General features: G+C 39.2%; 1 protein-coding gene across 1 annotated transcript; it reads right to left on the bottom strand.

The window, feature by feature from the left end:
* Positions 1–1708: 1708 nt before the first annotated feature.
* FOXI3 (forkhead box I3) lies at positions 1709–11894 on the bottom strand. Its single transcript, XM_014067963.2, has 2 exons — positions 11219–11894; positions 1709–3340 (listed from the first exon to the last, which is right to left on the bottom strand). Exons 1-2 carry the CDS (start codon positions 11892–11894, stop codon positions 2784–2786), a joined length of 1233 nt encoding a protein of 410 aa, XP_013923438.2. The 3' UTR covers positions 1709–2783.
* Between the last annotated feature and the right edge of the window lie 450 nt (positions 11895–12344).

Raw genomic sequence — 12344 nt, 5'->3', positions numbered from 1 at the left:
AGGATGTCTTATATTTCTGGGCCTGGGCAGCTCCTGTTCCTTCTGTTGTCCTATTCTCTATGTATTTTCAGTTCACTAGTTAACTTTCTGAGTCTACTTTTAACTGCTTGATCTGTTAGGGTGGGAATCTTCTCTCTGATTGTTTCCTAGGCAGCATCTCTTCCCCTTGTTCTCACACATTCCATTACAAAAAGGAAACCCCGGGTCTTTTTTTGGCTTTTTTGGCCTAGCAGACTGCTCCACAAAGCGCATCCCACCATTGTGGTTTTAGAGTTCTTGGGGAGAATAAGTCCTGGAAGGGCTGCTTGGGGTTCTGTACCTCTGATCTAACAGAATCAACTCTGTAATTTATTACTAGAGCTTCTTTGACATCTCATATAAACACCCAATTAGAATTACATGGTGCTACTGTACATCCAAAGGTTCTGTTCTTATGCAACTATCAACTATAGTAAGGCTGCAATATTTGATATGTATTTTTTTTGGGTGTAATTCTATGCCAACCATTTGGATATATAAAAATGCATTATGCTTTATGCTCAAAGAGTAATATGAAACATATCATGTAGCATTTCTGAATTTAAATATGTTTATCAACTGAATATTTTTTAAAAATCAAAAATAGTGTCCCTTCCCTGGGAGGTTTGTTTGAGTCGTAATCCAATGTCTTTCAGGCTACAAATGTTTTGACATCCATATTGGTTTAGGAATGAGCAGATAATTCTAATAATCAATCATTATATCAAGAACAACTAATTGACATAATTCCTTATCTGCACTTACCTATCAGGCTAGGATAGTGAGAGCTATAGTTCAGCTCACCAATCAAACTCCTACCCGTCTCAAATACATCTGTTCCTTAGATCAGGATGAGATGACAAAGACAACTATCACTAGAACTAACATAGATTGTATTCACAATGTTTGCCTTTAGCAGGGACGAACATTTAAGGGCAAAATAAAGTTTTAGAAAACCCTGACCTTATTGTATTTTCCTGAAAACAGCACTTTTCTGAGCAAATAGGGTATGTGGTATATCTTTTAGAAAGCTATCAAGCAGGAATACCTTCAAAATAAAAGTGGCAATATATTTCTTTAACTTTATTAACCAATAGGTAATTTGACTATTGTAATATTAAAAATATAAGTTGCTCCAGCCCAGAATTCATTTTTATTAAAATTCCAGTTGATACTAATTTAGATAAATGTAAGCTACTTTTGATACGATGCAGAGATTGGAGATTTAAGACTTTTATCAATTCAAGAAGAAGAAGAAATCATACATACAAACTGGACAAACTGTCCAATCAGAATGAAAAAGTCTGACTGTGCTATTTTGAGACTTATTTCTGTGGCAGATCACTAAAATGCAGTGGTTGGTTAAAAAATGGGAACATTGCAATTGTGGTTTCATTTCTATTCATCCTATCTATCCATCCATCCATCCTGTTTAGAAATAAAAAACATACAATGGAAAAGTTGAAGAAGTGTATAAAAATGTAACAACTTGAAAATTTTATTAATAAACTATTGAAGAAAAATACAAACTTTCCAAAAACATTTTAAATAAGTATTATTTCATAATGTACAAATAAAGACATGTAAGAATACATATATAGTGTAGCCTATTACAAAATAGCATGTATTTTGAAAAATATTCAAGATGTTTCTTCTGCTGAAAATGGAAGGTTAAAAGTGTGTCTTTGGCAGAAAGCCCTATCAAACTCATGTTTTCACAAAAAGTAGTTTTTAATCCTAGCAACTAGGCAGTCACGTGTAGTATGGAAAAGAAGGCTCCCAGGAAGATATTCCACACTTATATAATTATTGTTATATAATTGACCAATTCAGAATGTGGTATTTTTCAGAAGCCATACGTTGAAAAACTACAGCTCTTCACACAAGAAAAAAATCATCCCAACACAAGTTTTATTGGGACAAATAAGTTTTCTCAATGCTGGAAGTTTCTGATATGGCAGAGGATCAAATATTTGATTTTCCCCATCCACATCTGAAATAATATAATCCCAAACCAACGGAACTGAATGACTTCACAGCTGTCCTGGGTGCACCAATTTTCATGGAATTTGTTTCCATGAAAATATATGTAGTAATAATAACTTCATTATAAAAGAAGTGGTTCATACCGTTCTCTTGTACAAAAGTGCACAGTAATTTTGTCATTAATTACTAAACTATGTCAGTAATACAGTTTTTAATCTAAGACCTGTGATTTACCAGACTGAACTCAAACTATGTTTATAAGCCACTGATATTCAATAAATTTTATCATTTAAATTTGATGGTTGCCTGAGGACGGGTGAACCGGATTTCAGTAGATTGTCAAACAACTGGCAGGCGTACTGTAGCATTTACTGCAAGCTTCATATCAGTTATCATTATCAAAAACATTCAGGGTTATATTTAAACTAAAGGGACTTCATAAAATCTGTTTTCTGTTTCTTTTATACCATGGTGCATAAACAATGGCTCAAAAACTAAAGAAAATGAGACCAGCAAGCAATGTACTATTTTTATATATTTAGTTTCAATCCCTGAAATCTTTCTAAATCACTCCTTCCAGAGAGCCTCAATAATCAAAATTATGTTGCATCTTCACAATAGATAGAAACAGCAGAAAACTGTACAGTGTTTTTCAAACAGCACGTTTCCAAAACCTTTTCTTCTCCTGGGACTTCCAGATGTTTGATGCAGACTTTGTTTTAAAATTAGAAAAACGAAGCAGCTCTCTGGTCTGTCTTGCTAGCTCAGGGCAATCAGCCTTATACTTCAGTGCCTTCCCGGGCATAAATGAGGCTGTTGACTGTGAAGTTGTATAAATGATTATACTGTCCTGATTGACCTCCATTGCTAGGATGGAAATGGCTATAGTAGGTGCCAGCCGGACCCGAGACTCGTTGCAGCTGCTCAGTCGAAGGAGGATCCTGGTTGAAACTGCCACCTCTAATTGGGCCGGCAGGGTGGCTTCGATGCTGCAGTTCAGGAAGACGAGGCCCACTGCTGAGGGAGTTCATGCCACTGAAAAAGGTGCTGAGGCAGCTTGGGGTCGGTGGGGCAACCACAGGTGGAGAGCTGCTCTTTGCGGTGTCCCTCAGAGAGGCTGTTGGCTCCAGAACTGAGGAAGGGCTGTCACTGCAGGGCTTTCCAGGGTCTAAAGCGATGGGGATCCCTTCCTGAGTCTTCAGGGTCCCCAAGGTCGAAACACCAGATGCCACTCCAGAGGCACTGAGATCAGAACGTCTCTTGCGCTTGCGGCGAAAATTCCCATTGTCAAACATTTTCTCACAGTTTGGGTCTAAGGTCCAGTAATTTCCCTTTCCTGAAGAATAAGATAAAAAGTTTGAAAAGAAGAATCCATTCCCAAAGCAAGTGGAATCCCATACTCCCCAGCTTTAAACATCAATGCTCCTTTTGTATGGCTCGGTCAAAATACTGCTCCCCAAAAGGAGAGAAACCATAAAAAAAGGAAAGAAATCCCAATCTCTAGACAAGAAGGAGAGCAATGAAGAGCAGAGCTTCTTCATTCAGTCTATGTACTCCACAGACTCTCTAAAATAAATTAAATCTTAAAAAGAGATGCTTTGAGTAACAAAGGGAAAGTGGGGGAAATATAGAAAATAATCAATACAACTCAAATCCTATTACACTGGCTGCAATTAAAGTAGATGTATATCTTTTACAATTGACTCCAGACTGTATACCTACAAAGTACAAAGCACAGTCTCTCCTGTGTGAACATTGATTAAAACCAGAAGGAATAAATTTTAAAACAAATTTCCATTGTGGCTACTCTAAAGATTGACAAAGGATAGAGGGTGCCTTCTTTAATGAACAATAGCTGGCTCATTTGCTGCTCTGCATACTGGTTCCCAAGAAATTAAAGACTGTAGAAACCATTACACAGCATGTATGGCCACACCACAAATGATTTGATTATGTTACCTCCAGATATGGATTTGTGGCCTCTTTATATGGGAAGATTCATGAGTTGGTGGCAATGCATAATTGCCAACTGTGCATTGCAAAGTTCAGAGCTATGGATCTTCTTGGTGAATGCCAGGGAGTTCAACCTAGAACATTGGTGAAGCATGCACACAGCCATGCAGGACAGTGGTGGGTTTCCATTTTTTTTACTACTGGTTTGCTTATGTGTGCATGTATGTGTGTGTGACATTTCTGCATCTGGACGGGTGGGCAGAGTCTCTTGCCACCGCCACTACAGGTTCGCCTGATCTGGGCCGAACCGGAGCAACCAACCTGATGTAAGAGTGGATCAGTTACCATCCCAGCTATTTCATCTTGTGCAAGAATCTTCATTGTGCTGTTGCCCACTAAGTAGCTAACTGTGGAAAAATTTAGCATGGGAAGTGCAGCTGGCTGGTGTATTAGGATTTGTACAAGTAGAACATAAAAACACTAAGGAAAGAAGAATATTATATATGTTGAAAAACATGAATTGTGAAGAATAGGTTGCTAAAGTTTCGCAAGAGAAAAGTGTCACATAACCTTGTATGTGAAATAATCCTTTGGAAATGTCCATGTATAATCAAAATGTACAATTATAATTATTATCATTACTTACATGTACTAACTTAATCCATAGATTTATTGTGGGTTAAATATCTTGTTGATTGTCTCTGAGTATCAAATGCTAAACTTGGGATAAACAGGAATATAGCTCTGACCAGGAAATTGTATAGAATGGAGGCTGATGTGAAGATATCTGTGTTTTTTTTTTTAATTTCCTATATTATACATTCCAGATCTAGTTACAAAAGAGAGTTTCAGGAAGAACAGATGAGAGGGAGGCTAGCATTTAATTTCAGGACATAATATTACTGAGGATATCTGAAATCCTGTCAGTTAGGCGACACATTGAAAGTGATCTGAATATTTTCTCCCTTCACCATCAAATGTATATTTCTCCTAAAATCATATCCAATTCAATAAGAACTTCTTTTATATTAAGTAATTAAGATAAAAACTTTACCATATAACAAATACTACGATGGGAGTCACAGCTGTTGTTTTCTTAATGCTATATTCAATTTTAGAGGAAAAAGCTAAATAATTTTATGCTTATAATACTGATCAGTTATAATTACCGTCCAACTGTTTTCAATACTATGGGCTATAAATAATAATGCCAAATTTTAATTATATTATATAAACATCACTGTATTAAGATAATACAATTATCAAGTTTTATAATAGTACAATAAAAAGGATGGAGTGGAGAGAAAATGCTTCACAATCTAGGCACACCTCAACATTTGGCTATAAATTAATCCAAGTTACACCCAGAATAATTAATTGTATCTGTGTTCATATTGTTCAAAAACCCTTCACATGTGTATGCATGTACACACCCACAGATCCTCATGCTAATTTTTAATTGCCATTTTGACACCATAAATGCAACACTAGTTTTCAGAATGTTTTCAGAAGTGTTTTCTTTTTCCTGCCAAAATTTTACTCCATATACACAAATTCTTTTAAACCCACATGAAAAAAAAACCCCTCTTTTCTGCATAACAGACTTGTCATTCTCCCTAATCAATTACTTTCATTCAGATTAAGGAAACCAAATTAAGTAGTGCATTCGCCTTGGGATTCTGAAATTCATCTATTGTAGCCACCGTTGCAGCATATAATTTCTGTATTCAAATGCTGCCTCTGAAGTTGCACAAAATCAAGATCATGCAAGCCATGGTTAATGAGCTACAGATGACACCAATACCTGCCTTGTTGCCCTCAAACATCCATGGGGCTCATACCCCAGGTTAGTAGAAAAACAAAAGCAATAAAGTGTGCTTCTGGTTTCAAAAAAACTAACCTTATATGACATGCCCACTGCTACTCATGCCCATAAGAAATGGGGGGGGCAAACATAAAAAGAGTTTGCTGTGATGTGATTACAGCTTCCTCTTGCCTTACAACCCATCTAAAACAAGAGGGAAAAGTATAATCCTTGGCTATTAGAAAATCTGCCTGCCCCTTCGCAACAGCAACTTTGCCCTGAATATGCGAAGTGTTGGAGAACTAGTAATCAATTGTTTCAACTATTCCCTGATTTCCTACTTTTCTTCTGGTTAAACCTGAGGTTTACTGATCCTGTGGGGAATTATTTAGAGAAGACAAAAATTAACCATTAAACAACAGCATCTTTAACATTCTCACATGTGGAAGTTTATATGTGTTTTTTTCCCATTAGTTTGTGGCCTGGCAGGAAAAACTACATTGCAAAACTCCTTTGCATTACAAATGCATCTGCTCAGCTTTCTCTCCAGTTTTAACAATGGCCTGACAAGAATCCAAGTAATCTGATCCTGACATATAGAAGGTTTCATTATCTCTACCAGTAGCCACTTGATTTTGTTGAACTGATTGTTTGTTAATGATGAGTCATTCATCTTTACGTTTGGCATTTTATGTTTCTGATTCTTTTCCTTTTCTTGCAGATACAAAATTCAAAAAGCAAACAAGAAGAAGAGTCATATCACTTACAACAGACAACACCCCTAAACATCTATGTACTAAATGAAGCTGGGAACAAAATATGCCTGCCTTAATTTTGAAAACAAACCCCAATGATAAATTCAGTATTAATTCAGATAATAACTTTGATTATGCAAGAATTCAAATATCCCCTATTCAAATATGAGTGTAATGCTATAGAATTTTCAAATTCTCCTTTGTTTGTAACTTCTCTTTCCAATCACCACCTAATCAAAAGGTCTACTTAGGGGCTGGAAACTAAATTCATAAGTAAATTTCAAAGCATCTGGCACTTAGGGGGAGAAACATAACTTTCAACATAATTTATCCCTCAAAGAAACTTATGGTAAATATGCTTTGTTTTTCAAAAATAAATGCTTTAACAATTACTGCAGCCCTTTGGAAATGCAAGTCTATTTTCCCACAAAACTGCCTCATACACACATACACACACACACACACACACACACACACACACACACACACACACACACACACACCCACCAGAAAGTATGGGTTATAGAATTTCTTTGCATAATATTTTAAGTATAATGCTTGTTAAGTTATCTGGATGAATTGTAACAAACACATACTTTGTTTCAGAAACGGGGAAACCTTTTTTTTTTTAAATTATAGAAGACAATATTAAAATTAGGGTTCAAGTCTTAGGTTTTGGAGATGTCACCTATGGATGAAACAGGGTCTTTCAGTTCTTTAGCTTCCCCCTCCTTGTGAGCTATGGGATGAAGAGGTTGAGTTTTGTTTTAGTATATGGCAGGAATCTTTTCCCATTGAAATAGTCATATCTATTTCAAATACCTTGAGTTCTATCAATCTGTGCTGCCTCTATTTTGCTCCCCTTTACCAAATGGAACCATTAAAGGAACTTTAATGATCTAACAATTTCTAAAAGAAGCTTCCAGTTTTTCTCCAGACAAACTTGAACATAATTTCAAGCAAAATAACAGAATTAGTTATTTCTTGGTTTTCAACTTAGTTTTGAACTAACTAAACTCTATTAGTTTTCAAATTAGTTTTATGTAAGGCATATAGGCAGAAGTCATAAATTTTTCTTTCCATTATCCAGATCAGTTCTCGGTTGAATATGTCAGAGTCATATCTTTCAGCACAGTCCCCACATATTAGACCTTCTTAAAAGTTTTATAGGCAAATATGTCCTTGCTTTATAGGCATTTGATTCTTTTTGCTCTGTCAGCAGCACTAGATTAATTGTAGAATATAGATTTGTATCCTGACTTCATGGCCAGGAACCCCTGAAACAATATATGCTGGTGTTTTCTGCCTAGGATCCAAAATTCACTCCTAACATACCAGACTGACAATACAATACAATAGCAGAGTTGGAAGGGACATTGGAGGTCTTCTAGTCCAACCCCTGCCTAGGCAGGAAACCCTATACAGCTCCAAACAAATGGCTATCTAACAACTTCTTAAAAGACTTCCAATGTTGAGGCATTCACAACTTCTGGAGACAAGCTGTTTCACTGATTAATTGTTCTAACTGCTAGGAAATTTATCCTCAGTTCTAAGTTGCTTCTCTCCTTGATTAATTTCCACCCATTGCTTCTTGTTCTACCCTCAGGTGCCTTGGAGAATAGTTTGACTCCTTCTTCTTTGTGGCAGCCCCTGAAATATTGGAACACTGCTATAATGCCTCCCCTAGTCCTTCTTTTCATTAAACTAGACACCCAGTTCCTGCAACCGTTCTTCATATATTTTAGTCTCCAGTCCCCTAATCATCTTTATTGCTCTTCTCTACACTCTTTCTAGAGGCTCCACATCTTTTCTACATCGTGGTGATCAAAACTGAATGCATTATTCCAAGTATGGTCTTACCAAGGCATTGGTATTAAAGTGGTATTAACACTTCATGTGATCTTGATTCTCTCCCTCTGTTTATGTAGCCTAGAACTGTGTTGGCTTTTTTGGCAGCTGCTGCACACTGCTGCCTCATATTTAAGTGCCCAATGTTCAAGTTTGTCAAGATCCTTTGTATCTTAAGCCTATCTTCTGGAGTGTTGGCTATTCCTGCCAGCTTGGTGTCATCTGAAATTTGATGAGTTCCCCATCATCAAATTTAATAATGGGCCTAGAACAGAGCCTTAGGGTACTCCACTGCATACTTCCCTCCATGTAGATGCAGTTCCATTGAGGACTACACGTTGGGTGCAGTTGGTTAGCCAGTTACGAATCCATCTGGTGGTGATGCTGTTTAACCCACATTCTTCTATTTTGTCTAGTAGTACGTTATGGTCTACCTTATCATGCCTTACTGAAATCCAAGTAAACTATATCGACGGCATTCCTCTGGTCCACTAATTGACCTGTTAGGCTTCAATACTACTCAAGATTATGATGGTTTATTATTTTACTATTAACAAAATAATTAAAGAATACAACAGAGGGTAAAATCTAAGCACAGAGGAGAAGCTAACTATCTCTCTGACCTATAACAAAAAGGATGTTTCTGTCTTATATTTTGATGAAAATGAGCACATAGTTAACTCTCTCCCCACTTTTTAAGATTCCAATTATCTGTCAGTCTGGTACATTTCTCCTAGTTTTGTTCCAAAACACACACACACACACACACACACACACACACACACACACACACACACACAAACAAACACACACACACACACACACACACACACAATATTTGATGCAGAAGTCACTCAGAAATGCAGTTGTTCTGATCACGTATAATTTTGCTGTGAGACTATGAAGTGGAAGCGACATAGTAGCTCTTTCCAGACATGTATCACAAGGGACTTTTAGTCATGGAAAGCAACATCTTTCAAAGAAACTTACATACCACTGCTGAATTTCTGAAGAAGCTCCAATAAGCTTCAGAAGATCCTCAGAAAAATCCAAGGATTCGAGGCTAAATAAGAAAGCAATTGCACAAGTATATTTTGTAAATAAGAATAGTGGAATACATGGACAAGAGCAAAAGATGAAAACATTCTCCCTACTCTCTATTGTCTGTAATTGACTCTACCAACTCTCATCTAAATACAAGAATAGTGTCATATTTAATTTGGCCCAAACTGACTCTCACTAATAATTTAGAGGCAAAAGGTTAATGTGTAGAAGCCTGAGGTTGAGGAAATGCAATGAGAGTGTGACTATACAACATAAGATAGCTGTGAGAACAAAGTGGCTCTTTGAAACTCATCTTCTGTGGATGCAGCCTCAGGGAAGCTGCTTAACAACTTTTAAAAGTCAATAGGCAAAGGTAGGCACCTGTGTACCATAACCAAAGAAGCTTCTTGGATGAGAAGCAAAACCTTTTCAAAGAAAAAAAAACAAGAAAACCCAGTTGTCTTTTGGAAAAGCATCTTTGCGACAACCTGTGAGATTTTTTTTTAGGGGACATCAATGGAAAAACCTGGGGGAGGAATCCACTTTTATGCTTTTGCACACAAATGGTTGGGAGTGTTAAGAAGGTTTCTAATTTATATCTAATGGCAAGCTTCTTATTTTACAGTAAAAGGACAATCACAGAATGTCCTCACAGTAAAAAGACAATCACAATTTTTACCTCAGTAATCTTCCCTAGAAGCTTGTGACATGGTAACAGTATTACCCATGGTTTTTTATATCAATCCCAATTAATTAACAATTAATTCCTACATGTCCATGTGCCGATGATATTTTTAAATGAACCATGAATCTAAAAATTTAAAACTGAAAACAGGCAAAAAGTATAAGCAAGCTCTTACATTCCCATAGAGCTCAAGATGCAAAGATAATTCATATTAGACATTTCAGTACTTAGAAATAAAATAATGTTCAAGTTTGCCTTTGAGTCTACATATCTAGTGCTATTTTGAAAAGACTGCTTTCCTCCAAATACATCCAGTGCAGTTGTATGTGAATGACAGAATTAATTCATGTTTTTTAGTAACATGCAGAAGAAATGAGAGTGATTTTAAATATCTGGAACCAGTTCATTTGAACTGAAAAAAGTCCCCTTTCAAGACTTTCAAGAAGTGACCTCAATTTCAGTAAATTAGAATTTAGCCCTAAGGCATGTACAACGGGAGCACTGAATACATACCATGCACAAATCTTGATCTCCTATGCTTTTAATTAATCCAGAATAATGGATCACTGCAGCAGGTTGGAAGTCTTACTAAAAGGCTCTATATTGCAATTTATTAATCTCATACAAAGTACGCTAGGACAATTAGGAATGTTTTAAGGGTGGTGATGCTGGCACTATTTAGGATGGGTCATCTATGAAAAAATCCAAGTAGCTCAGTCCTATGCACATCTATTCAGAAACAATAGTTCGATTTTTTTTATAGCAGAACTTACCTCGGAAGAAAAGAGATCTAATGTTCCTAAGCTAATTTAATTGGGAGAAACACCTGCTTGATCTAAGAGGGCTGGGCTGGTTAAAAAAAAAACCAGATAGCAGCGTAGCCTGAACTGGAAGCTGATAAGCTTGAAGGATATTTAATTACCGCTACCTGCATCCAAGTTCATCTGTCTAGCACTGGGAGCTGCTGCAACTGTCAGATATTTTTGGGCGCGGAGGACCAGCCCAGATGGCTGGTTCTCCGCGGAATAATTCCGCATTTTCTCTGGGGATCAGGAATCTGCCTTACGCCGCCGTCTGCATGCACCCACGCACACTACCCCGGCCCAAGAGAGAGGAGACACGCACCGGGATCGTCCTCGTCCCGCGGCACTTTGCGGAAGCAGTCGTTGAGGCTGAGATTGTGGCGGATGGAGTTCTGCCAGCCGGCCTTGCTGCGCTTGTAGAAGGGGAAGTTCTCGGCCACGTACTGGTAGATGTGGCTGAGCGTCAGTTTGCGCTCCGGAGCGCTCTGGATGGCCATGGCGATGAGTGCCGAGTAAGAGTACGGCGGTCGCACCAGGCGTAGCAGTTCCTCTTGGCTAGCCAGGCTAAGCCAGCCCAGCTCGGTTGTTGAGCCTGAGCCAGTCGCGGGCCCTGGCGAAGCCAAGATCTGCGGCCCCCCGACGGCCCTCGGAGGGCAGCCGTAGGGCAAAAAGGACGCGCCCGAGCTCCCGCTACTGCCGCCTCCGCCGGTACTTTGCACGTACGGCCCAGCGCTACTCACGCCCCACAGGTACCCGGCAGCTCCGGGGGGTGCCCCATAGTCGCCAAGCGCATAGGTGGCGGCGGCAGGTCTCTGCCCCGAGGGGCCCGCAGTGGCGGTGGCTGTCTGCGGGTAGACACTAAAAGCTTCGCTGCAGTAGACGGCCATTGCAGGCTCCTCGCGGCCGCTGCGAGACCACGGAGCCAAAGGGCTACCAGCAGCCGTCGGAGACGAACGGGAAACGGACTGCGCTGGTGGCGGAGAATCGCTGGCGCTCATCGCCCAGTCAGCGAGGAATCTGAGAAATAGAAAGGTGCGCTCAGGTGTCCAATCCCCGCCCAGAATTTTGCTTTCCCGGGGAGTCCCTCTCCCGCCCTCTTCCCCCTTCTTGCGCCGAGCAGCACTTGCCCAGTTTCCCTGCCTTGGCTCTCGGCTGGCTCAACCTAGAAGGGAGAAGAGGAGTGGCTCTTCAAATAGCCGATCGGGGGTCGACTGCAAGGTTTGGCAACGTCCGACCGAAGTATCCCACCCCCGCGAGGCGCCGTCGTCCGCCCCTCCTTCTTGTCTCATTGCCTAGAAGTTGAGGGGACCAGGTCCAAAGAAGCGCACGCAAGATACAACTCCGCCCTTTCTTTCTGTGGGTTTACATTCTGAAGTGGGGATTGGGAGAATCCTACCTCAGGGACACCTTTGAAATGTTAGGCTGTGCATTTCATCCAGAATGAGTTT

This window comes from Thamnophis sirtalis, unplaced genomic scaffold (genome assembly GCF_051295495.1).
Source record: "Thamnophis sirtalis isolate CommonGarterSnake01/CBP01778 unplaced genomic scaffold, rThaSir2_p1.2 scaffold_4, whole genome shotgun sequence".
Taxonomy (NCBI): Eukaryota; Metazoa; Chordata; class Lepidosauria; order Squamata; family Natricidae; genus Thamnophis; species Thamnophis sirtalis.
This window is presented reverse-complemented; position numbering and strand designations above follow the sequence as displayed.